General features: G+C 39.8%; 3 protein-coding genes across 10 annotated transcripts in view; 1 reads left to right on the top strand and 2 right to left on the bottom strand.

Moving 5' to 3' along the window:
- The window catches only part of LOC103477334 (uncharacterized), a 39,467-nt gene extending 36,144 nt beyond the window's left edge, over positions 1 to 3,323 (bottom strand). For all 4 annotated transcript variants that reach the window (XR_014091060.1, XM_081616090.1, XM_081616091.1 and 1 more), the window contains exon 1: positions 3,211 to 3,323. The gene's annotated coding sequence lies outside the window, so the exon portion shown is untranslated. The remainder of the gene's footprint in view (positions 1 to 3,210) is intronic.
- epcam (epithelial cell adhesion molecule) lies at positions 1,505 to 3,980 on the top strand. The gene is made up of 9 exons (XM_008430393.3): positions 1,505 to 1,853; positions 2,182 to 2,292; positions 2,387 to 2,651; positions 2,738 to 2,803; positions 2,885 to 2,948; positions 3,059 to 3,157; positions 3,232 to 3,429; positions 3,516 to 3,560; positions 3,655 to 3,980. The coding sequence occupies exons 1-9, from the start codon at positions 1,790 to 1,792 to the stop codon at positions 3,670 to 3,672; spliced, it is 930 nt and encodes a 309-aa protein (XP_008428615.1). The 5' UTR covers positions 1,505 to 1,789; the 3' UTR covers positions 3,673 to 3,980.
- A 4,711-nt stretch (positions 3,981 to 8,691) lies between these two features.
- Positions 8,692 to 25,929, bottom strand: part of plekhh2 (pleckstrin homology domain containing, family H (with MyTH4 domain) member 2) — a 31,671-nt gene continuing 14,433 nt past the window's right edge. For all 5 annotated transcript variants that reach the window (XM_081616093.1, XM_008430389.3, XM_081616094.1 and 2 more), the window contains 24 exons: positions 25,733 to 25,885; positions 23,916 to 24,676; positions 23,213 to 23,288; positions 22,908 to 23,002; positions 22,677 to 22,836; positions 21,961 to 22,097; positions 21,696 to 21,809; positions 20,173 to 20,259; positions 19,933 to 20,091; positions 19,467 to 19,547; positions 19,034 to 19,213; positions 18,821 to 18,929; positions 17,863 to 17,975; positions 17,166 to 17,345; positions 16,348 to 16,445; positions 14,672 to 14,849; positions 13,337 to 13,492; positions 12,831 to 12,928; positions 12,600 to 12,741; positions 11,529 to 11,662; positions 11,308 to 11,437; positions 10,629 to 10,715; positions 10,341 to 10,478; positions 8,692 to 9,298 (listed from right to left, as the gene is read on the bottom strand). In XM_081616093.1, coding sequence (XP_081472219.1) covers positions 9,113 to 9,298; positions 10,341 to 10,478; positions 10,629 to 10,715; positions 11,308 to 11,437; positions 11,529 to 11,662; positions 12,600 to 12,741; positions 12,831 to 12,928; positions 13,337 to 13,492; positions 14,672 to 14,849; positions 16,348 to 16,445; positions 17,166 to 17,345; positions 17,863 to 17,975; positions 18,821 to 18,929; positions 19,034 to 19,213; positions 19,467 to 19,547; positions 19,933 to 20,091; positions 20,173 to 20,259; positions 21,696 to 21,809; positions 21,961 to 22,097; positions 22,677 to 22,836; positions 22,908 to 23,002; positions 23,213 to 23,288; positions 23,916 to 24,676; positions 25,733 to 25,885 — 3,752 coding nt within the window. In that variant the 3' untranslated portion in view covers positions 8,692 to 9,112. The remainder of the gene's footprint in view (positions 9,299 to 10,340; positions 10,479 to 10,628; positions 10,716 to 11,307; positions 11,438 to 11,528; positions 11,663 to 12,599; positions 12,742 to 12,830; positions 12,929 to 13,336; positions 13,493 to 14,671; positions 14,850 to 16,347; positions 16,446 to 17,165; positions 17,346 to 17,862; positions 17,976 to 18,820; positions 18,930 to 19,033; positions 19,214 to 19,466; positions 19,548 to 19,932; positions 20,092 to 20,172; positions 20,260 to 21,695; positions 21,810 to 21,960; positions 22,098 to 22,676; positions 22,837 to 22,907; positions 23,003 to 23,212; positions 23,289 to 23,915; positions 24,677 to 25,732; positions 25,886 to 25,929) is intronic.

Raw genomic sequence — 25,929 nt, 5'->3', positions numbered from 1 at the left:
ACAGGACGCAGGTTTTAGTTCAATCAGAAAGAAGATTTGGGTTCGCTGCAAGCTGTTTATCACATTATATCAAAAAATAGGATTAAGTCGCATTAGAAAACTGAATAATAGCTGAGGAAATAAACATAATGTTGCAGTCTTTCCTCCAAAACAAAAATGTATAACAAACATAACTCTGTTTATTGTACAGCTGACATTCAGTTTTATTGGTTTAGCTCAATAAGCCAAATATTGTGACATAATGAGCTTCAGTAGTTACATCAGAACATTTCTCACATTTTATTCCATCACAACCACATATTTAATTTTTTTATTAGGATTTTATGTGATGGATCATTACAAAGTGGTACAGTTGTGAAATATAAGGAATCTAATTTTTTTGTATCTATTATTAGTCATTTATTCCACACCTGGCATTTAAGCAGAATTAGTAACTTTTACATAAACAACTTTCTGGGAGAAAATTCACTCATAGGAGTATTTCCATTTCACTGTACCTTTTACTTTTTCTTGAGTAACATTTTTATAAAGTATCGCTACTCCTATTTTAGTCAAATTTCTGCATACTCTACTACGCACTGTGAGAAGCTTTAGTGGATGAAGAACTAAAAATGCCCGAGCTGCAGACGCGCCTTCAGTCTGACTTCAAGTGAAGCTTCTTGTTTGTGCACAAGCTTTGATGTAAATTTAGGAAGACATTTCCTAAAGTGCTTCAAACCATAAAAACATAATATTATGAAACCTAAATAAACATTACATTTTGTCAAACGTCATAATCAAAGATCATCAAGCAAATACACATTAAATATGTTAATCAGTGTTCCAGTTAAAGGCAACTCTAAACAGGAGGGTTTTTAAAATCTTAAATGAATTTGGTTTAGACCGTTTTCTGAAGGTTTGTTCCAGATAACAAAGATTAAACTCATAGCCTAAAATGTAACAGTACAGTATTTAATAGTATTCACATTATCAATAAACAATATCCTAGCTCTGTGGTAAAATTAATTTTACCACAGTGGGCCTGCTGAAAGTCAGTGGGCTCTAAACGGCTCCTTAGTTCACTTATGCCTTGAGCCGGCTCTGCTGGAGGTCTTAAAAATAAAGAATAATTTCTATTTACATTTTATGTGAGAAAGAAACTTGCGTGGGTGGGGCACCAAAACTGGTGGATAGCCCTTTGGCTCACATTATTCACATAATGTGAAAACGTCTTTTGATGCCATTTTAAAATTAACTTACTTGTTTTGATATAAACATATTTTACAAACTGTTTCTAAAATACATAAAGACAAAACTGAGACCGAAAGAAAACAAGGAATGTTTACCAGCCGAAAGCAGAAAATATGTCAACAGAGACAGAAACACCGAAACAGACAACAAATATGGTCACACCGGAACCAGGTGAGCGTCACCGTTCCGTCCACTCCCTCCTCCCACCTCCATCACCGCTTATGCTAATTAGTGACGTAAAGCGCCGCTTCTCATATAAATCTACTCCGTCGCGAGTGTTTTTGTCAGTTGAGGGCGACAACAAGCTCCACGGATTACAATCAGTGGGAATTTTGCTCGTTACCACACCTGAGCCGTGCTCGTGACTTTGCTCTTTTGTGCGTGCGCGCTCCCGGTGAAGTTTCTCTCCAAACAGGTTCGCCCGGTAGACACACCTGCGTCAGGAGGAAAAAGGAAGTATTGTTGAGCGCCTTCTTCATTCTTTGTGTGACCTCTGCGGACGACGGACGCTTTTTATTTTTAAAGAAGAAGAAAGTTTACTCTTTTGGAAACAATCACTATGAAGGGTTTCATCCTTCTGGCGCTGGCTGTCTTTGCAGCTTTGCAAACCGTGGACTCTGCCTGTAAGTACCGTCAACTGATTAGATTTAGTAACCGTCTATTTTTTTTTTTATTAATATTGTTTAATTTTACATTTGAAGTTATTATGTTTTTTTAATGTATGGAAAGTATTGGAAACGTTCAGATTGGTAAAGGTGGGGGATGGGCGCTCCACCTCACTCTGGGGACTTTGTCAGTTTGCGGAAACCAACGCCCAGGTGTTGAACAAACCTGCCAGTGTACCTGTTGGTCCTTCCGACTAGTTAATTTCCATATAGCAGGGGTACAATAAGTGCAGGTTGTGGTGTTCACCTTTGATTAAATACAAATTTGTTTTGTTTCTTTGCTCAGGTGGTTCATGTAAAACAATGAAATGGGTCGACTGTCAGGGTGCTGCACCCCCATGTACATGTCAACTCCCCCTTGATGAGAATACCCCACAACCCATCGACTGTGAAAAATGTGAGTAAACTACACATGCTGTGACACATGGGTGCTGCATGTGTTTGGTCGTGTTCTCATGTTATGTTTTTTTTTTTTCATCATCCACCTTTAGTGGTCTCAAAATGCTTTTTGATGAAAGCTGAGATGTTCAGGAGAAGAATGGGCAACGACGTCCGTCTTAACATCGGTGGAAAGCCACATGAAGACGCCATTGTAGACAACGACGGTATCTACGACCCAGAATGCGAGACTAATGGTAAATTCAAGGCCAAGCAGTGCAACAAAACAGAGGAGTGCTGGTGCGTCAACAGCGCCGGTGTTCGCAGATCCGACAAGGGCGATAAGAACATAAACTGCTCCAAGCTGGTGGAGACCTTGTGAGTAAAACTCCTGCTGTTCTGGCTCCAGGTGAATGTTAGAAAGTGACGTTTTTAAGTTTTAATTTTTTATTTTTTTTTCTCAGCATGGTTCGTCTTGAGCTGAAGCACAAAGAAGTTAACAGCAAGGTGGATGAAGCTGCTCTGAAAACGTATGTTTATACAACGCTTCCACTCTTATTCAGACACTGTTTATGACTAAACTTCCTAATGAAAACCTCTCCATCCTATAGGTCGGCAAAAAACCTCCTTCAAACCCGTTACCAGTTCGACAGCAATCTGGTTAAAGAAGTTCAGGTGAGAACTTCTAGCCAATGACTGGAGCCGTTTGCTTTGGCACATTAAAACAAGATGTAATAATGAAAACTGATCCTCATAATAAAATCTTTTGGTCTTTTTACTTTTAGTATGACCCTGACGGTCGCTACATTGTGATAGATATAGAGAAGCCGAAAGGAGAACGTGCCACTGACATTGGCACCATGGCCTACTACATGGAGAAAGATGTAAGTTTCTGAAAGTCTCTGATACAGTTGAGTTATTCTGAATTTATCCTCACCGACTTTCTCTTCTCTTACAGCTGAAGGTCTCCCCTCTGTTCCTGGACCAGGCCAAGGTCCAGCTCAGCGGGGGCAGCCAGAACCTGGAGATGGATAAGATTTTGGTGTACTACGTAGATGAGGAGCGTCCAACTATCACCATGCAGCACCTGACCGGTGGAATCATTGCCGTCATCGTGGTCGTGGTGCTGGTTGTGGTCTTCGGCCTTGTGGCCCTGGTGAGTGCGCACTTCAAGGTGAAAACGCCTAAATCTCCTGCATAAATGTTCATGGATCTCTAATCAATCTTTCTCTCCCGGTGTAGTTCTTGGTTAATCGGAAACGGCAGCAGCGCTACAGCAAGACTCAGGTAAAAGCAGCTTCCTGTACACTGTCGCTGTAAAACTATTTGCTCATGGGTTTTGTTGCGTAACCTGCCTTTTTTTTTTCTCCTAAAAATCCAGCAAAGGGAGCAAATGTAAAGCAGCAGGAAGTCTATGGAGAGTCATCCTGAGAGGAAGAGTGCCATTTTGTTTTTAGTCCTTTTTTGAGAATCTAAGACTTGTTTCCAGAACTTTTTTTTTTTTCTCTCTTATGGTTGCCCCTTTATTTATAACATGTGGAAACTCTTGGCACAACATGTATCTGATCATGACTTTTTATTTTTTTGAAGATGTGGTTGATGTAATGCCTTTTAATGTTAGAATCTGTTCAAAAGCTGGAAATTTCTTATCATAGACTGTACAGTTTCTTATGCTGTTTGACTTTTTAATAAAACTTTTAAAATGTATTCTTGAGTTGGAAGTTTTTTGTTAAGTTACAATGTAAAATTAATTTTAAGTGACGATTTCTTCATTGTAACATAAACCACTTTGATCTCAAATAATTTGCCTGACATGTTTACTTGCAGTTTCAGTGGAAGATTTTCAGCTGACGTGAGGGTCACCTGGGTGTGGCGCCTCTGGAAGCTTTGTTTTCCATTTATAATGTCTCTTGACTTCGAAAGCTGCTGCATTTAAAGTTTTCTAAATCAGTCGTGACCTAAAGCGTTGTCATATAATTTACTAAAATATACTTGCACACACTGTAGGTTTACTTTTCCACAGAAAACCCTTTTCTGGGAATTCCTTGTCTTATCAACAGAACTGCTTTCTTTGCATGCTGAACCAGTCAGTCTGGTTGCTTAAATTAACACACCAGGCGTTCATTTAAGACGGCTTTGGAAAATTCAAGCTCTAGAATCGTGAAACAAAATGGTTCTGAGGTGGCAGGAGCAAAATTTTCCAAAGAAGCTAAATTAAAACTTCCCAACAAAAGAATGTAAACAAAAACTGGTCGGAGTGTCGTTTACTGATGCCTCCTGCCTCACCCAGTTTGTTCCCTTCTGCCTGCCTTTCGTCTCTATAGCAACTAGGCCACAAAAACAGGTTTCGTAACTTGTTCGGGCAGGTCGGAGTGTCTTATGTCTCCCCTCCCCCCAGGTCTGTTACAGGAATGAGGGCGGGCCCATCGCTGTCGGCACCGTCTTGCAGGTATCGGCATGATTCCCTCTGCACCAATGAGGAGGAGGAGGCAGGAAAATGACTGAATGTTCTAGTTTCAGTCGCTTTACGTAGATTTCCATAGGCTTTGTGACTCACATTTATGTAAACCAGTTACACGTTTATCCCTTTGTCCACAACTCTAAAAAAAAAAAATGTCTACTGTCTCACACTCTCTTAGAAGAAAACACAAGTTTAAGGTATAAAAGTACATTGTCATTTAGTCACTTTGTAAGATTTTTCACATTTTAGTTTTTAAAATACCAGAATTTGCACTTAACTTTCTAGTTTTGTCAGTCTGACATCAGAATTAAGGTGCTGTGATCCAACAGTCATTACTTGAGCAATCTCTAACATTTCCTTTCTTACACTTGAGTAATTTCTTTGTCAGACACTTTTTACTTAAGTAAAATAAAAAAGTGCCACTTTTACCCAAGAAATTTTGAGTGAATTAATATTTAATTTGAAGGCTATCTGATACTTCGGGACAAAAATAAAAAGTTGAGCATTGTTGAAGGCAATTTGATGCCTTGAAATTGGTCTTTGTCTGATTAGAGTGTAACCCAAGTTGGGGCTGGATAATAAATCAATAATATATACTGTGATAGACACATGATTAATATCAATAGAAAATATATCTGATAGGATATTAAATTTATACAATATTCACTGAACTTTGATCCAGAACCACATAGCATTCTGGGAAATGTGGGAAGAGAGAAGGTTTTTGCTATTCAACTTCTCACTGCAAGCTAAGCACGGCTGGTAGTTGTTACCTAGCAACAACAACCTGTTGCTGCTAGGTAACAGCAACAGGTTGTTGCTGTTACCTAGCAACAACCTGTGGCGTAACCAGCCGGTGCAGCAACAGTTTAAGGTTTTGACACCGTGACTCATAACTGCCTAAAAATAAACTACAACGGTGTGAAGTGAAACCTGTGGATAAAACACGAAAAGTTTGTATTTCGGATATTTTAAAAAATATTAGAAATGTGTATTTGAATTTTTGACATTTTCGTGTAAATGGACTGAATTTATATAGCGCTTTTCCAATCATTTCCACTCAAAGCGCTGTACAGGACAGTCACATTCATCCATTCATACTCACTTTTATCCACCAATACACAAATCGGTAGGTAACTTGGAGTTGGTAACCATTGCTAATCCACCTCATTTGCTTTTGCCGCTCCTCTTTACATCTCTATCTGACCATATGCTTAGAAAGCCGACCAGAGAGACATTGAAGTAGGGTATATGATTATTGTCCATTATTATCAATGGGAGAAATGGTTTGAATTTGAAGATTCCTTCAACTTGTAAAAAATAAGATCAAAATACCTTGTTGCCATGGTTACTCATAACTATCCAAAAGTCAAAAAGTATGAGAAATCCTTCTGGCCGCATCCAAAACCGGAGGGAATAACGGACCAAGAAAGCTATGTCTCAGTTAAAATACTTAAAAATAAATTTCTACAAAAATTGCTCTGTTTATTTACATCTCTTCGCTGACAATAAAATGTTATATTCCTATAATGTGCATAAACAGTTACATCTTCAATGTACTTTGATTTCATCCAATCTGATAAGCTCTAATTGATGGTACATGTTGACAAAATAAAGAACATGTTTGGAGTATTGATAATCTTTCCATATAAAACTGAAACTGGTTCCACACTCAATGCCCAAATTATGAATAATATCAATCATATTTGCCACATCGCAAATTGATATTTCATGGATTAGTGGTTTGGTTCTTACAAATAAATCAGCATCTTTTCCCTATGCAGAAGAACTATGAATTCAGGTTAAACTGAACTTGTGGTATTAAAACTGTTTACAGTGGCAAACAGCCCTACGTTTGGTATTCTGCTTTAAAGAACATGTATTTCATCAAGAATAATCCATTCCTTACAGATTACAATACAGAACCGGTCTAAGGTATAGCCCAGACACCACTACTGCAATAATCTCTCTTTGAAAAAACTCATTTGAGCTTTACGTTTCATTCTCTGTGAAACCTAAAGACAATAAGACTTGCCCATACAAGACTCTGCCACACAGTCTTTGACACAAGTGAGTCAACCGATTCCAGTTATTCTCTTTCTCAGAATGGCCTGAAGGCAGTAAGGGATTAAAGTTTACCGCTTTCCTGGCTGTTCAGTAACTAGGAGCACAAAACAAAACCTACTCTACACTTTAGAAAACAACCGCATCCTGCTGTCTGCATTTTATTTCCTGCTTTCATTTGGTTTCACTTCTTGTTGAGGGACTGCACCCTATAGCTCAAATGAAAACCCTTAGTGCTTAGCCCTTAGTAAAACAAATTTTTTGCACTAAAATTACTAATTAGATTAGTATATTTGGTGTCATATTTTTAACCAAAGAAAACACATTTTTCTGGTTGACATTTTTCAAAATGGCTGCCTATGTTGTAATGCAAATAATATGTCTTCCATAAAATTGGCAATAGTTATTACCAGAAGTGAGCACTGATAACCAAAAAGTTATCTCCACTAATGGCTAATTCACTAAACAAGAATGCTAAACAACTAAACGCATAAAAAATTAGCAGAAGCTAAAGCAAAACCGCTCAATTTTAGCTATCCTAATGCTAAACTGCTACACATGTAAAAAAAAAAATTAAGCTAATGCTACATCACTAAAAAAAATTTAAATTGCATGAGCTAACTACAAATCGCTAAAGACATTAAAGATTGCAAAAGCTAACGCTAACCATTAAGACAACTGCTTCTGAGTCCATTTCACACATTTTTATCTCCTACCAGTGGTGTGAGACTCACAAACAATAAGGTCCTTTCAGTATTGGTATCTGATTTAGCTACATATTATTACTTTACATTTGTATGAAGAGCATTATCATATGTTGCACACTTTATAATACATCGGTATGGTTTTTAGGCTTTCTTTAACAACTGTTAACAGCCGTTACATCGCTGAATTCCTGTTGGGCTGCTTCGTGTAAATAAATATTTACAACCTGGCTTAAAAAAACAAACTATTAATAAGTATTGTTCAAATAAATTATTCTACCTTAGTTCACTTCTTCATGTACACTAATTATAGCTGCACTATTCTGTACATCCCAACATCAACTGTGAAGGTTCAATCATAAGCTGCTAGCTAGTTTACTGAAACAAATAACATGTAAACATTACACACTCAGCGACTTGTACAATACTTATATATTACTATAATTGAATTAATAATTTATATGTACCTGTTCCTGTTAGCAGATAGATATGAGCAACTCCCCGCTAATCACCAGCCGTTAGAGCGCTGAATTTCCGTTGGAGCGTTCAGTATTCGATACGCCCTCTAATGGCGAACTGTTGCAACTACATGACTACTGCCACGCTTACAGCTTGATGAATAATTTCTACAGTAAAACAGAACAATCTTCAACTTAATTAAATGAATGAAGGAATTCTGTCACACACTGTCAAAAACAAATTATGTCACATAAAGTTCATTCAAGTAATGAAAATCGGTACCATTTTATGACAATAATAATTGGTTTGTAAGGCTAAAAAATGGTGGCCATCTTGAAAATTGGCCAAATTGAAGTGGGTGAAGAGAAATATGAAAAATATACAATTAAGCATTAGCACCCACATGTTTAAGCTTGCATGCACACTTGAAAGATTTTAACAGTAATATGCTGCACTAAGAACTGTTTTAGTGGTTCTGAAGTTGAGCTGTTGGGTGGTTTGAACTTCCTCCTTCTGCTCTTTGGTCCATCCGTAAAACCTAATTTTCAACTCTAATTACCGATAATCAATTGCTCTCGGTTGTAAAAACAATACCTTTTAGCAACGGTAATACTCAAAAGTTGCCGTCATGAGCACCGGGATTTTTTTAATTCTTGCAAAGTGTTGGTGTATTAACGTAAGTATTTTCTCATGTTTACTTCTAAAAAGCATGTGAGAACAGCTCTCTGGATAAAAAATATGATAAAAATATTTATTGATTAGTAGATATGAGTTTCTTTAATGCTTAGATTTAACTCTAGCTGCAATTGTTGCATCTTTTTGCTTAGTTGGATTCTAAACAAATAATAATAATAAAACAGCAAAAACAGACTTTAAATAAAATTTCACGGAAGAAAATAAACCAAACTCACAGAGACTTATGAGCGATTTAGGAACAATGTTAATAATAAATAGCATTACCTTCCTCATCACAAGCAAACAAGTACTTAGAATAGATGCTAAAACCTCTGCTAGCCAATAGAGGTCTGGTTTCCACTTTTTAATACTAAATATACCAAACAGATCACTTTTTCAGCATGAACTGAAGAGACATTCTGTCTGCAGAAATAACGGAGTCGGAGCTTGTTTTTCTAGCTGAAGCTCGGCGTGCGTCAGAGCAGCGTGGGGGCCTTGCTCGGGCGTCCGAGCGCCGGCGGGGATTTGCTCCTCAGCTCTTTGCTCTTGAGGCTGACGGGCTGGGCCACCATCAGAGCCGGGGCGGACAGGTGGTGGGCGGCGGCCTTCTGCTGATGAGCGCTGTTGATGTAACTGGAGATGAGGAGGGTGATTTCCCTGATCTGTCCCACGAAGCCAAACAGACACAAACAAAGAGGGGTAAATGGCCTGTTAGCATCTCACTTTATCTGATTGCCATTTTTGCTTCACTTCACTTAGATGCAACTTTTAAGATGACATTTCCAAGCAAATGTTTTACATGCATTCACTATGGCCATGACTTTAAACCCATTTTCACTGGTATACTTGGTTCGATTGGGGACCAAAGTTGCAACATTTACTATATTTTCAGCTGCTGTGATTCACTTTCACATTGCACGGTGAAAAAAACAAACTCTTTGAGAAACCAGTTCCCCTCCTCGCCTGTGGTGGAGCTGCACCAAGAACCACTGAAGAAAATGATACAAAAACCTTTGAAGAAGACATGAATAAAACTTTCTTCTTCACAAAATGTGAACAAAAAAAATGGAGTAGTGTCAGATCTTACGGGTTGTAGAATTTCTCTTTAGTCTTTGGTAAAGTATCATTGTATAACTACACAAATTTGAAAAGCAGAAATGGAGACTCCTGCGCAACCAACAAGAATCCAGCAAGTGGTTTATGGACAGTAGGTCAACAACAAAATATACAGAGGTAGAACCAGCCAACCAAACGTTCCGGAGATCTGCTTGGGTTGCTAGGTAACAGGGCTGGGATCAGCTGGGGTTGCTAGGTAACGGTGCAGTGCTCTTGGACTGTGACATTGGGAGTTCTTTGAAACAGCTCATTTTCCAGACACCAAAATATGTCTGGGTGTTTTTTCAAGTACTTAGGTTGTTTTTATAAGCAGTTAAGTCCCAAATGGAAGTAAAAAAATGTGCAAAATGTGAATTTTGCACATGTAGTGGAAACAGTCTTCTTTACAGCCACTCTTGGAGATTACAGCCAATCAGCACCAAGGAAAATTAATAGCACTCCAGGATTGGCTGCTTTGCTAACGCCAAATAGCATTGTGCCAAGGTATTTCAGCTTTACGAGCTCCATTTTCTTTCAAATATTTTAGAGAAAATCAGGTGATATTCAAATTCTCATGTGGTAAAATCATCCCAATACATTATTGCTCACTTTGGAGGCGTCCATCGCAAACAGATGCTTCTCGGTAGGTTTGTCCTTGCCGATGTTTTGGCCCACCACCAGCATGAAGTCCTCCTTGCAGCCTCCAAACGTCATCAGGTTCTTGTAGGGATGGGTCACCAGCAGTTTCTGACACACAGGTTAAACCGTTACCGACACTGAGCGGACTTCAGAGCACATAAAGCTTTTATGTTTTTAACGACAGGACAATGGAGGCAAAGAACAGGCCGTAAAGCAAAGTGTTTATGACTGCATGTCTGTTCCAGAAGAGCAGCTTACGATCGAGTTGTGCTCCAGAACGCTGATCCCGTCTTCATGCACCGCCAGCCAAACACTCTGACCCGACTCAGGGGAGGGAGTGGTAGTCTGAAAATGGAAATATTTACAAATGTCTGATCTTTTGATTATTTTTATGACTGACTGATTAATAATTGGATAACAAAAGTTTTTTTTTTTTTTTTACAGAATTTGAACCAGGTGAATCTAAAAATGCCACTTGAAGAGTTTAGGGTTAAACATATTGAAGGTTTTTCATCTTAAATGTGAAATTTATTTTTTTGTACAGTTTTGGCTTAATTACTGCTCTGAATATGTTGTTCTTTCAGCAAACGGACATTTTTAGTCTGTATACTCCAGTTAATGATTAATCGTTTGATAAATTAGTTGACGATTATTTAAATAATTGAGTAATCATGATTGATCTGATTAATCACAATTGATTTGATTAATCGTTTCAGACCTATAATGCACAGCACTCTGTTTGGAGTCAAACCAACCATGGCGTGTCAGCACAAACACCTCATACCAACTGTCAACCACAGTGGAGGAGGGGTGATGATGCGGGCTCGTTTTTCAGGCTCTGGATCTGGATTGGCTTCCATTCTAGATCCAAATGTGAAGCTCAATCTTGGCCCAAACTTGGCGAAGCTGCATTTGCCTCTCAGGCAGCTTCGCTCACCTCCGCCTGGAACAGCTTGGCACCAAAAAACGGCCATTTCCTGGCGACAGTCAGGTAGATCCGGACACACTCGGATGAACCGCGCCCCTTGAGGGAGGCCCAGCGGGCGGACAGACGCTGCGCCAGTTGTCTGAAAACGGCACAAATGTCATCATAAGGCCTTAAAATCAGACTTGAGAGCGTAAACAGGGACGAAAAGCAAACTGTTTTTGTGTTTTTACCTCTGCTGCTCCTCTGATGAGGTTCTGCGGTAATGTTTAGGGTAGAATCGGTCCAACACTTGTTTTAAGGTCTGACTGGATTTACTTTGAGCCGATCCAGCAAACAAGGACCGTTCAAAATCTCCAAACTCAACCTGAGAACGAGATCAAACACAGCAGGTTTTTACACTTTCAAACCCGCATTGGCCAGATAAAGAGTTTTTTAAAAAAAAGAAGAAATATTTGTCTTTAACAAAATACATTTTTGTAAAATTTTTAGCATAAATTACAAAATGTAATTTTTTTGGACTTTAGGTTAAAAACTTGTAGAAAGTCACAACCTGCTGCAGCTAATTATCATTTTATTATTCTATTGATTATTCTGACAATTAATTGATTAATTGGATAAAAATAGGAAATATTTTTCATTTTACCATTTAAACTTATTTTATACTATATTAGAATACTTTAACATATGTAAATAAACCATTTAACTCCTTTTCACAATAAAAAATAATTATTGCATGAAATTATACAGAGCAGCACTATATAGAGGATTTGCTTTTTGGTTCTCTAAAAGAACCAGTGACTTTTATTCAAAAGAAATCTTGCTGCACCCAAATCTGCTTATAATTAATTTAATAGATTTGACAAAATGCAGCAAGTATTTTCAAAGTAAAACTGACCTAAATCCTGATTTAATTACTCAAATTGATTAAATTATGTCCTATTTTTTCTATCTGATATCTAGAAAATTTGTAAAATCATTTTTAATTGCAGAACCCAATTTTAAGTTTTGGATCTACAATAATTTACTTATCCTTTTTCAACAACATATCTAAATACATTTCTGTTTAACTGAAGTATTGCATGCTGAGTTTATTGCTGAGTTGGTAAAAAATAAAAACTTTTTGGCCATAGAGTCCTTTTGACTCGATGTTTTTGGCCCATTTGGTAAAAAGTTTGGACACCCCTGCATAGGAAATAAATGTTTTTGTCAAATGTTTTTTTGGTACAGTGATGCTTCATGAGATATGCTGGAGTTCTGAGTTTAAAATCGACCAGAGAGAGAGAGAGAGATTTTTACCGGACCTGGGCGAGCAGCGCTGCCATTTCCAGAGCCAGTTCCTTGTTGACGGGAAAGTGTCCGGCGACGATGGCTTCATTAGTCTGGTAAGCCAGCAGCAGCCGCTCCCTCTCCGACTCGCCTCTCATCTGGTGACAGAAGTACAGCCTGGCGACGGACAAAGCAGAAAGATTACAAAATTACTAATAATTATTCTACATCACAGCAAAGAAGAACTGAGGAATAAAAGAAAGCACCGGTTCTTGTAGGTAAGGCGGACGGTTCTGGTGTTTTCAGACTTCCCAGAGTGCTGCTCTTTAGACGCCTGCTCCCATTTGGACAGAACGTCACAAATCTGCCAACAAAAATCCCATCCAGCCCAGTGTCAGCATGTTAAATCAGTCAATCTAATTTATTTTAATAGCTTTTTCAGCAGCAAAGCAGTTCAAGGTGCTTTACTTCATAAAAACACAAAGTCAGAAAAAGCATCACACAGTCAACAATTGAGAAAAACAGTAACAAACATTACATTTTGATGAGTGTCATCGTTAAAATTACACATCAAAAATGTTGGCCAGTGTTTCATTTATTTTGGTTCAAAAGCATGTCTAAGCAGATGCGATTTTAGTTTTGATGCAAAGGATCTCAGTGTTTCCGCAGTTTTGCAGTTTTCTGGAAGTTTGAAACAACAACAGCAGATCTTTAATGTATTGTGGTGCAAAGCCGGGGGAAGCCAGACTCGTCCTGCGATTGAAAGACGCACCTTGATGCCTCCTGACAGGCAGTGCTCCAGTTCTCGTCCGGTGGGGTCGTCTGTGTACAGGCTGAAGCCGGAAAGTCCGGTTTTCCTCATCCCCGTGTCCTGATTGAGGCGACTCTGGAACTCGTCCACAGTTGTGGACGCATCAAAGCTCACCACCTAAACAGACGGAGCAGAAGAAAGATGGACGACAAGACCGATTATGAAAAAGAGGTTTGGAAAACGCAGAGAGATGCTGGTTCCTTAACTTTGGGAACAGTTCCCGTCTCAGAAAGGAACTTATGAACTGAGCTTTTCTCATCATGGCCCTGTGACGTCACCGCCTTCACGCATGTCTTTGTTTTGCCCTTTGCTTTGTCTGAATGTTGCCATTTGCCCTAATGTGTCCTTTCCTCTTTTTATTTTATGTTTTATGTTTTTAGAATCTGTAGAGTTCTCACTAGTTAGACCAAAATCAGATTAATTTTAGATTATTATACAGAGAGACTCCTATTATTGCAACCCAGAAAAGGATTTAGAACAAAGTTAGGATCCAGGAAAAATTATTCCGAACAGGAACATTTAGTTTTTATTGTTACTTAGAAACTGTGGAGTACTTACTCGTTACTTTTACACATTTAGAGCACACTTAGAAAGTCCAGAGAATATTTATACTCATTCAGCAACAGGGATTAGAACTGGGAATCCATTAAAACTACCTGAGCAATTACTTTTTAGACTCCTATTCTTCCAAACCAGAAAATGAATTAGACCAGATGATACTTTTTTTTTTGTTTTTAAGATTTTTTTGGCTCTAGAGGCCTTTATTTTATAGTTAATTAACAGGAAAGTGGGTAATGATGGAAGGGGGAAGACATGCAGCAAAGGTCACCAAGGCTGGGAATCAAACCTGTGACAAGGCCTCCATATGTGGGTTGTGCTTAAACCCTGCACCACCACAGCACAACCCAGACCAGATGATACTTATACTTACCAACCCTGGTTATGAGTATCTAGTTCATTTACTTTGGATCAACATTATTAGGTTTTTCTTCTTTTGCTCTTTGCTTTGGTTTATTTTGTTTGTATTTCCTTGTAGTTTCTGTAAAGCGCTTTATATCGACTTGTTGCTGAAAATGAGCTACATAAATAAAATTACATACTATAAATCACGCTGTATGTAAGTTTCACTTTAACCGTCATTATGAAACATACCAGAAGGTCAATGGAGCGTAAAGTGGGATAAACATATTCATATCTAGTGATATAAACACAACCAAGTGAAACCTTGATTTGCTCCGGTTGTTGCTGGCCGAGTCTTTGGGCCCAGAAAGTGAAGCAGCACTCTGGCGCTCTTACCTGGTAGGTGTTGTTGAGGAAGTGGACGGGGACGCTGAAAGGCAGAGAGTGGTGATACGGATTCCTCAGCAGGATGGACAGGATCTCCATTCGGGACGGCCGGGCCTGGCGCTCGCCCTTCTGCTGGGTCCGCTCCAGAGAGCGCTGGCAGTAGATGGCATACTTTCCCACCTCCGTCCTGGCAGGGCGAGAAATGCTTCTGAAGCAAAAACTCTGACCCTCTTTTTAAGAATCATAATATCCTAAAAATAACGTTGTTATATTACATAAAATGATATAAAATAGTCATAGTAATACAAGAATAAAGTTCTAATAACGTGAGATTAAATCATAATATTTTGAGAAGTCATAATATGAGAATAAAGTCATAAAATTACTAAAATAAATTTGTAATATTATGACTTTATTCTCATGATATTATGACTTTATCACTGGATTATCTCAACTTCATTCCTTTATGGGTTTATTCTTATAATTTTATTGTTTTACTATCTTAGCACGACTCTAATTCACACATTTTGTAAATTTTTTTAAATTCTTCGGTTTGAGTCGGTTGCACATTTCATTGAATATGAGTGTTATTTTTAATAACTGTGCAGTATTATTGTTTATATATTTCTATTCTATAATCTGGAGGCTTTTTTTCTTGCTGTACGTCGAACTTAGTTGATGGAAAACAAAACTAGTTTGATGGAAGAATCTTAAATAATGAAAACCTAACATTACACCTTTTGAGAGTTCTGACATTCACATTCTGGATTGCTCCATTTATTCCCCCAGTTTTTACATTTTGAATGGAAAAATGAGTCCAAAACGTTTGACATCTGAGTGAATAAGCTGAAGAATGAGAAGGGAACCATTTAAAACCTAATGATTGTTCGGTTCTGCCAGTTAATCATTAAAAGGAAGTGCAAGAAAGGGAAGCCAAGCACAGCTGACGGGAGCAGAACTTATAATGTTTGACTTCATGAGGAACTTTGCGTCAATATGCAACTTCCTCAACATTATTATACTATAGGTGAACGTTCAAAATGGATCTGTCCCAGGGCGCAATGATTACAGTCGTACAGTAAAGTAGAAAATATGCCCAGATGAATCTCATTTGTCAGATTAAAAAGTATTTTTGGAAATTAAAAACCTTCAAGCAGGTATTAAATAAACCCACATTAAATTGATCTGATGAAATATTCTAATTTTAAATGTCATATTTTCATGGAAATTCATCATATTTAACATAAATAAATACTTTGAAACATTAATCTGTGTGCAATTAATCTATACAAGGTATTTATTGATAAAGCTCCTGAAATAAATTGACTTTTTGTGGAAAGAGGCTCCAAACTGGATCTGGAAGAGATTTTAAGAATCCAAAATAAAACATGACAACCAAAAAATACAAACAAAAACACAACCAAAACCATGGAAAAAACTAATTATGATCAGAAAGCAAATTATTGAGCTAATCTTAATTCATCATTAATTGATTCTGCGCTTCTACTTTCTGTTTTTGCACCATTTTTGTTTGCAGCGTTTTTCTCTTGCATTTACGTTTTTGTGTTTTGCAGTTTGCATCTGTAAACTTCGCGTTTGAACCTGTAAATAATCATGTTGAAATGTTTTGTCTTCCGTTTGTGGTTTTCCACGCCTCCATGTCAGAGTCTGGGCGGTTTTCCCACCTGGAGTCTCCGTGTCTCTTCAGGTGAACCTGGAGCAGCCAGAGGAAAGGATGCCGCGGCAGAAACAGTCCGACACAGAGAGCCAGAAACTGCCAACCCTGCAGGGCAAAAAAACAAACACACAGGCCTTACACATTCAGCAGAGTCACACGGCCGAGTCGTAGGATTTGTTAGTGAAATGAAAACTAAGCTCTGACTGTAGGTCTGACCTAACCGGTTCTTTATGGGCACAAGGGAGATGATTCATCCTGCCTGTGAGTTTTTATTGTTCGGCTGGGTGACACTATCATACTTTGGAATCTAATCTGAAACACGCAAAAAGTTTCAACGACTTCTGCCACCTGCTGATGACTGATAGGAAGAGATTCTAGTGGTACATCCATCTTCTGAACACCCTTGTCCCTTAGTGGGGTCAGGAGGTGCTGGTGCATCTCCAGCTAATGTTCCAGGTGAGAGGCGGGGTCACCTGGACAGGTAAACAACCAAGCACACACAGAATTTAGAGAGGCCAATTAACCTAGCAGTCACATTTTTGGACTGTGGGAGGAAGCCGGAGAACCCAGAGAAAACCCGCCATCCACAGGGAGAACATGCAAACTCCATGCAGAAAGACCCCGGGCTGGGAATTGAACCCAGAACCTTCTTTCGTACCCCCTCTAGTGGTACCAAAACAACAAAATAAAATTTTCAGTGAAAAAGTTAAACTTTCTTAGTTCCAGTCGGACAGACAAAAACTGAAAAGCTTTCATTTGCTTCCTTTATTTCCCTATGCCAGATATAGTGCGCAACTGGCGCCATCTTGTGGCAAAAGCTCCAACCTGCAGAGGTCCTGCGTGGCTTTGCGGCTGCTTCATGCGAGTTTGCTTCATGAGCTGGCAGAAGAACTCGTTCTGAAGCTCCGGATGGGCCAGGCAGACCTGCAGAGCGCTCTGAGCCAGAGAGACGTGGTAGTCGATGGCTGGAGCGTCGATGGCAACGTTGATGAAAAGCTGACAGGTCTGGGAGCAAAAGGCATGTAGGAAAAAATTTTTTTTATGGTGGCGGAGTTTGAACAGAAATGCCTAAATCATTAACTTCCAAGTGTTTGTGCACAATAATTAGTTTTCTTTTTTCACTGCAAAAACACAAAATCTGAGCAACTATTTTTGGTCTAGTTTCTGCAAATATCTTAGTGCACTTGAATTAAGACTAAACTAAATTACAAGTAAGTTTTCAGACAGATATAGGAGCTTATTTTAAGTCAATAATTTCTTAATATTGATGAAAAAGCGTTGGTTTCATTGGAAGAATATTTCACTTATGACATGGGGAAAATGTCTTGTTATAAGTGAAATAATCAGCCAATGAAACTTTCATCAATATCAAGAAATAATTGGCTTAAAACAAGCTCTCATATGTTATGTTGATAAGTTACTTGAAAGCTTTGTCTTCGTTCAAGTGTTTTAAGACATTTGCACTACAAACGAGACAAAAATTGCTCAGCAGGATTTTGTGTTTTTGCAGTGTGCGGCGTACCTTGAAGAGTTTGACGGCTTCTGTCTGCAGGGCTTGTGACGGCAGAGTGGTGAGAGGAGAAGAGAGAGCCTCCTTCCTGAAACACAGCGTGGGATTTCTCCAGATCTGGGAATCTGAGGAGCCAGCAGAGAAAATTGCAATATTTATTACATTTTCAGTTGGTGGGGTTTGTACTGTGTGAAATAAATGAAAGCTTTTAAAAAACCTGTTCCCCTCCTCACCTGTGGTGGCGCTGAACCAAGAACTACAGAAGGAAATGACATAAATGCATCTGAAGAAGACAATGAGCGCAACTTCCTCCTTCCCAAAATGTCTGACCAAAGATCACTAATCATTTCTCCCACTAGCGCAAGATAATAGTGTATGTTTTGGTTGTTTTTACCCAGAATGCCCTTCACTTCCTGCTTTTGGTCCCTTGTCACATTTACACTAGCATGTGAAAATAGCTGCAAAGAGACATCTGTTTGAACATCTTTGAAAAGCATAAGTAGAGTCTCCTTCACAACCAACATGCTTGCAGCAAGTGGTTTCCGGATAGTAAGTCAACAGCAAAACACTTGTCTTTTCCAGCAGCCATTGTACAGCGAATACAGCGGTAAAACCAGTTGGCCAAATGTGCTGGAACTCAGCTTGAGTTGCTAGGTAACAGGCGGAATTCTGCTGGGGTTGCTAGGTAACAGAGCAGTGTGACTCAACTGTTGGAAGGTTTTTGAAACCGTTCATTTTCCAGACACCAAAAAACATTAACTTATAGACAAAAGACGGCTGGGTGGTTTTATTAAATGGTTGGACTGTTTTCAGAAGCAGTAGAGACCCGCATGGGAGTATAAAACCATGCAATCAGCTCCCCTTTAAGAAACAATAAAGCCCATAATTTAAACAACATTCAGGCCCATCATGAGTGGATGTTGCGACTGTTGCGTTTGCACTTGAAATCCATTTCATAAAAGTTGCTCACTGGCGTCTCCGTCCAGTTGGAAGAGTTTTCCCACCAGTTGTTCGAACTCGGTGCCTACTTTTCCCACAGTAGTACCTGCTGCCACAGACAGATGGTACAGCCATGAATCCTAAAAAAACAAAAACAAAAGAAAACCACATATTAACATCATAAGAATATAAGCTCACATATTATTCCAAACTATTTAAATTTTGAGGAGTTTCAGACGCTGACCTTTTCATGGCGCGACTCGATTAGCAAGTATGTTGGGCTCTGCTCCTGAGGGTGGACGGCGATGGTAAAGGGAGCCGCCTCTAAGCTCCGCCCACACGCTTTCAGCTCATCATCTGACTCCTTTGACCTGTCCACCTCCTCAACCCGGGCCTCCCACAACTTAATCTGACCCAGAGGGAACTGGAAGCAGGCGCAGTTTGGATTAGACCATCAGACAAACATACATTTCCACGTTTTTATGTCTTGTGTAGATACAGATACACTGTAAAAACGCAAAATGTTACCAAGTATTTTGGTCTAATTTCTAGTGCAAATATCTTAGTTCACTTGAAACTAAGGGCACCTGTTCTCCACTAGGTGCCCTGTTTTCCATTTCAGCCCCAGACCCCCAAAATGTCTGTGTACGCCACTGGTGAGTGATGGAGAAACAGACCTTGTCCTCTTGGCTGCGGAAGTAGTACAACGTCTTGCCGATCAGAGCGCACCAGACCCGCTTCGAGTAGCCGTGCTTTACCTGGAATAGAAGAGTTACGTTAAAGACCTACGTTAAAATTTAACATAAAAAACAAATAATTTGGTAAATGCACGAGTTTGTCTGCAAAATAGCATTAATATCCCATGAACTTATTCACATTTTGTTACATTACAGACACAAACTTTAAAGCGGACCCATTATGCAAAATTAGCTTTCTCCATGCTTTTGTGCTTTTTTCTTCACACGAGTCACATGATCAATAACTGGATGTTACTACTTTCAGAAACAACGAAGAAGAGGACAGGAAGTAGTTGTAGGATGATGTAATTTGATAATATAAAAAGTCAAAAGGGCTATGAAATCTTGTCCTTCGTTTGTTCGTTCCATGCAGAGTGTCGGAGTACGTGAGTAAATAGTTGCGGACCTTGATGAGAAGTCCCTTCATGATGGGACGGATGTCTGGCTGAGTGAACAGAGGACTGGCAGCTTTCAGCCTCAGGACGCTCTGCAGGACACGCAGCCACTCCTCCAGCAGGTTAGGAGAGTCCGCTTTCAGATAATACACATGCTTCCCCGTCATAATCTACAGTACAAAACACATAGAAACATTAACACAAGGGTTGGTTGAGAACTGAAGTCAAAGCCTTTTATTTAAACTCAATACCTGAAGGACTTGCTTGCCGTCTCCACGGGTGATGCTGCTGCTCGCGTTCACTTCGATCTGGCCCTGAGGCTTCCTGATCACGTCGCTCTGATGGAGAAAGAGTCAACGTTAGAGATTTTAGATCATTATAACAACAATAACATGTTTTTGAAACTGAATTTCTGGTTACGTTTTCCTAACTAGATTATAGATGGATGGTTTAATAGGACACATTAGGTTAAATAAAAGCCACACAAATCATTTTCTGATGGGAAGCAGTTTAAAAGGATAAAGCCAGAGTATATTTAAGTTTGATTTCTAGAAGGGATACGTTGTATTTATTTGTAAAAAAAAATCATAAAAGGAAAAAAAATATATCTCCAATGGGATTTTGCCAATATAAGTCAAAGTCAGTTTTCTTTGAATCTCCATCTCAGTCATATATTACAGTAGAAACACTAGTCAAAATCACCAATAGTCAAACATGTTGATGCCTTTTATGGCTTTTACACAATCAGAGTTTGAATTTCATAATATTTCTACATTTTAACCACGGACTGTTCAGCTTTGGGTAATAACATCAAAATACTCCAAACCTCTTTAGTTTAAACTCCCTTCATCCCAACACTTTTCATCTCATCTACACTTTATACAGCAGAATGTGGAGATTTGTGTTGCCTTTCAGCCAGTAGGTTTCACACTGATATAAAGGCTTAAGGGTTTCGATCACGTGACCTCAGAGTTCAAAGTTCACACCAACCTTCCCATTATAATTCTCCTCTGAAACATCCACTCAAAACTGGAAGTGAAGGGTCACTTTAACTCGTCACATCTGCTAAATAAAACAATGTAGACGCATAAAAATGTCTCTGTCTGCTACACAGAAGGCTGTGCCGCTTAAGATTCAAGATTTTTTCCACTATTACTTATAGTTGTCACACGTTTACTGTAAGTCTTAAATTCTTGCTTGTCTGTTGAAGTTCCAGCTTCCAGTTGCTATGGTGATTCCCGCCAAAAGCAGGAATCACCATAGCAACCAGTGCAGAAGCCTTTCTAGGCCTCTGCTTGCTAAAACTCAAATTGGCTTTCAACCATAAACTAATAGAACATAATAGAGAGAAAATTCACTGAAAGGCTCCAAAAAAATGTATATAAAACTGGATTTACCTTAGACTTTCAAAATAAAGCTCAGAGGTCTGCTTCAGAATAAATAAATACAAGTTTAACCCTGTCCTAACCACAATTATTACACAATTACACGCTTCCAAACGGGCTTAGGAGATCGAAGTTGATGTACAGCAAACTAGTCAAAATACTTGAGACCCCTTTAAAAGTGATTAAAAATGCCTAATAAGCACAAATAGGAGAAAGCTTTGCTGCTTTTAAACATTTCTGCTTCAGTTGTTTTTGTTTGATATTCATCCTGTTAGCATGCTCTCTTGTTTTCTCATCTCGACTAGAAAATAAAGAAACTAAAGGGAATTTCTTAGTTAAACTAGTCGCTCCATAAACATCTATCAAAGGAAGATATGTTTCCAACATACTGGTGACTTGTAGTAGAGCAGCTCTCCATCTTTGAGGACGAACCAGCGTCTCTTCCAGGTTTTCTTCCACGTTTTAACCATTTTCAGCAGATAGCCTGACTTCTCCATTGGCTCCTGAAACACACAACAGTTTTAACAACTACATTCTGCAAAAATACATCTAAAAAAATCTTACTGAACTTCAAGAATTCAGCGTTAGATTGTGCAGTAAATATTTCCTCCATTGAATACAGTTTAAGGCTATGTACTGAAAAGTGCGGCTCACACTCTTGCCGTTGTTGCTGGCTGAGCTGCAGGTCTTGGGGAGTTTCTGTTCGGGTTCGGAGAACTCCGTGTCCGTGGAATAGGCATCGGGAGGGATGGCATAGTCACTCTCTGACGTCATAGACGCCACGGACACGGCTGCAGCACATTTAGAAGAATTACAAGCGAGGGAACGATGAACAAACGGAAAACAAAGAATTTAATTTTTAATGTTTAAGATCATGTTTTAAACTGAAGCAAGTTCTGAGTCTGCAAATACCTCACGGGTAATAGATTAGTGGTCAAAACTTTAAATATGGAATTTGCAAAAACCAAGAATGAATTGATAAAACTACAGAAAGACTGGCGACATGTCCAGGATGACCCCACCTCTCGCCCGGAACGAGATGGTGTTAGGCACCCCACTAGGGACAAGGGTGTTAGAAAATGGATGGTTGGATGGATGGATGGATGGATGGATGGATGGATGGATGGATGGATGGATGGATGGATGGATGGATGGATGGATGGATGGATGGATGGATGGATGGATGGATGGATGGATGGATGGACCGACAGATGGATGGATGGATGGATGGATGGATGGATGGATGGATGGATGGATGGATGGATGGATGGATGGATGGATGGATGGATGGATGGATGGATGGATGGATGGACCAACAGATGGATGGATGCTCCTTTCAGGCAGCAGCTTTGACCTCTGACCCCCTGTACCTCTCTTGAGGCAGCGTGGGCTTCCTGGGCTGCCGTCCTTCCTGGACCCAGAGGAATTGTGGGAGCTGCAGACGGATCCGTCCTCCTCTCCTGAACTGGAGGAATCGTCTGAGCTGGACGAGTCGTCGGAGAACGGGCTGCTGCTCAGCAGGGTGGCTTTCTGCGGACGAACCGGCCGGTTAGAGTCCGCTCTGCTGCGCTGCCCATCAGCACAGAGCCGGCTGCACTCACCCCCTTCAGCGTGGTGTAGACTGGAGCCGTCATGTTTTTATAGACGAGCGACGTGTACATCACGAAGGCGGGGTAGGATGCCTGCAGAGAGGGATCTGAAGGGATGACACCTCAGTCTGTCAACGTTTCAACCGTTAGCCTCCTAATCCCAACATGTCACCTCTTTTCTAATCCAGATAACAGATTACATTAGCTTTAATCATTTATAGGGCTGGACAAAATGGTTGAAAAACGTTTAAATAAATTAAGTTCCCAGTTTCATTAGAACAACAGAGAAACAAAGAGTTTCTCTCAAAGGTTCCTACCTCTGCTGGGATGACCCGAACACGACGTGTCAGACAGTCTGATCCCAGACTTGGCAACAGCATAGATACGACTCTCCTGTCAGGGACATGAGCAACTTTTACAGCATAAAACATCACATAGCTTTATCAACGACTAGATTTTTACAGCACTGTAAAAGTACTAAAAAAGTATTCTTTGTCTAGTTTCTAGTGCAAATACCTCAGTGAACTTGAAATAAACTTTTCAACAAGATATAGGAGCTGGTTTTAGGTCAGTAATTTCTGCGCACTATTAAAACATTTACTTAATTCCAGAAAACATTACAATAAAAAGTAACTGATTTGGATTTAAAGTGACAAGAAAGTGCCCATAACTGAGCAGACTAAAATCTCACTACCTAACAATTACTTTGTGCATAATATAATGAACATGTTTTGCATCGCCCATCGATCTTCCCTAACCTGCTCCAGGAAACCTAAAAAGTAACCTTTAAGACATATTTGGTGTTTGAACTGTTAAAATAGGAAACTACATGTGTTTTCACAGATATTATCAATTCCCTAACCAGTTCAACGAAGCATAATAGGTCAACTTTAAGAAATTCTTGACTTAAAACAAGCTCCTAAAGCTACCAGTAATCTAGTTTAGTCTCGTTTCAAGTGTGCTAAAATTTGCCTTAGAAACTGGACCAAAAATTCTGGGTAAGATTTTGTGTTTTTGTACCCAGGACGGGAGTCTGTGCAGTGGAGGAGTCGGGGGTTTGCACGGCCCTGAGGCGTCACAGTCCGGCCTCTCAGAACCGAACTCGGATGACGTTTGGTTGGATGTCGGTGAGCTCGGAGGCGTCTCCCTTCCCGTCTCCATGCTGTCCTCCAGGTCCAGGTCTGTTTCCTGCGGCCGGAGGGGGCGGAGCATGCTGAGCGCGTTGCGTGTTTGTCCGTGCGCCGCCTCGCTGCCGACGGGCGGCTGGCTCAGGTGTTTCTTCACCAGAGGCGCGGGCGTCCTCAGACGCGGCTGTTTGGGGGAAGCCGGGTTGTCTGTTGGGTCCCGAGGGGCGTTGGGTCGCTTCGGCGTCAGGGCCGGCGTGAGGATGGGACTGGGCGTGGTCGGCTCGCTGGAAGACGACGAGGAGTCGAGTCTCTGAGACTGAAATCGCTGGTTGAGCTCCTCGGAGGCGCAGTCCTCCAGCTTAGCGTCCGCCCCGCTCAAACCGTCTGCCGGCGCCGCGTCTGACAGCTGGACCAGGCCGAAAACGGGTCGCTCGGCGCGCTGCATATCATCGTCAAACAGAGAGCTGCTGTCGTCCGAAGCTGTCAGGTAGTTCTCACTGCAGGGCCGGCTGAACCCGGAGACATGACCTTTGCCCTCACACATTTCCTCCCCCTCTGAAGCATTTTCAGGACTTTTCTTTGGTGAGCTGCTGTCATCCTGCGGAGAAATCCCAAGCCCACTTTGGTTCTGTTCATGGACGTCTCTGCTTGTCTCTGCAAAATAGACAGAAACTTTCACTGAAAAGCAATAAAACACTCGAGAAATAACATTTTTCTGACAAAACAGTCTGAATGCTGTCAAGGTTCCTGTGGCACAACTCTGGACTGGTGCATCTCATTATCTTCATAGTTCAGTTAAACAATTAAACTCATGCATATTTTATAGATAAATTACAGACAAATGCTACGTTTCATGTCTGATAATCTTTAAAACATGTCTATATTTCACCAATAAAATACATTTTAAATACAGAAATGCTACAACTTACATAAACATTGAGAAGACATGACTATTGTCCAGCAGACAGTCACTAGTTTGTTAGTTTTAATTAGCTTGCTGCCTACATATTTAGCTAAGAAGCTACATTTTAAGTTAGCAAACTGAATATTAGCTAGTTACATATTTAGTTTGCTAAGCAAGGAAACTAAATATCAAGCTGGCAAACTGAATATTTTGCTTGCTAGCTAAACAGTTAGTTTGCTATGAAGATAGCTAGTAAGCAACCCAAATATTTAGCTTAAAACTGAATATTTAGTTAATAAGCTAACTATTTAAATTTAACTAAATATGTAGTTACAAAGTAAACATTTAGATAGCAGACAAAATATCACATTTACAAGTTAAATATTACATTAGCAACCCAAATATTTGATTTGAAGCTAAATATTAACCTAATTTCTTTCTTATGACAGGGAAAAATAATCCAAATTTCAGTTAATTCACCTGGGTATGTTATTTTACTTTTTTCTAAATACCTCCAATGTTCCTATTAAGTGCACCGGAAGTCCTAAAAAAGTCTAAAGCAGGACAAAGACAGGAAAATGACCATAACTGTCCAATGGATGTCAATATTGCGGCCATGTTGTGAGTGGCATTTTCCTGCATGTAAGCTGTGCGACACAGTTCTGGTCTAAAGGTTTCAGATTTCATTTGATTGTTAATTAATAAATAAAAAAATAAATGCACCTTTTGCTACTTTCTTAAGTTTGTGTCTTCCTGCTTGTTTAGATAAATTAAGAAATAAGAGTTTCAACTATGTGAAGACTTACGCGTTGTATCCATCTCTTCCTGTGTGCTGAGGGTCCGCTGACATGGCGCCGGCCCGGTTAGGACCTGGGGGTTTTTACCCCTAACCTGGAAGCATCCAAATGTGAGGCTGCTGAGGCGCTGCGCCTCCCCGGGTTTGCACCTCTGCTCAAAGGCTGCAAGCGCAAACACAGATAAGATGAGGAAAACCTGCAGCCGG

The sequence above is a fragment of the Poecilia reticulata genome, chromosome 15, assembly GCF_904066995.2.
Source record: "Poecilia reticulata chromosome 15, P_reticulata-male-v2, whole genome shotgun sequence".
NCBI classification, from domain to species: domain Eukaryota; kingdom Metazoa; phylum Chordata; class Actinopteri; order Cyprinodontiformes; family Poeciliidae; genus Poecilia; species Poecilia reticulata.
The sequence above is the reverse complement of the archived record's forward strand: the minus strand, read 5'-3'. Positions and strand labels throughout refer to the sequence as shown.

Excerpts from the sequence above, each read along its gene's own strand:
- epcam (XM_008430393.3), top strand. The coding sequence starts at position 1,790 with ATGAAGGGTTTCATCCTTCTGGCGCTGGCTGTCTTTGCAGCTTTGCAA. Across the intron at positions 2,949-3,058 it reads ATCTGGTTAAAGAAGTTCAG|TATGACCCTGACGGTCGCTA; the intron begins GTGAGAACTTCT and ends TTTTACTTTTAG. Across the intron at positions 3,158-3,231 it reads CCTACTACATGGAGAAAGAT|CTGAAGGTCTCCCCTCTGTT; the intron begins GTAAGTTTCTGA and ends CTTCTCTTACAG.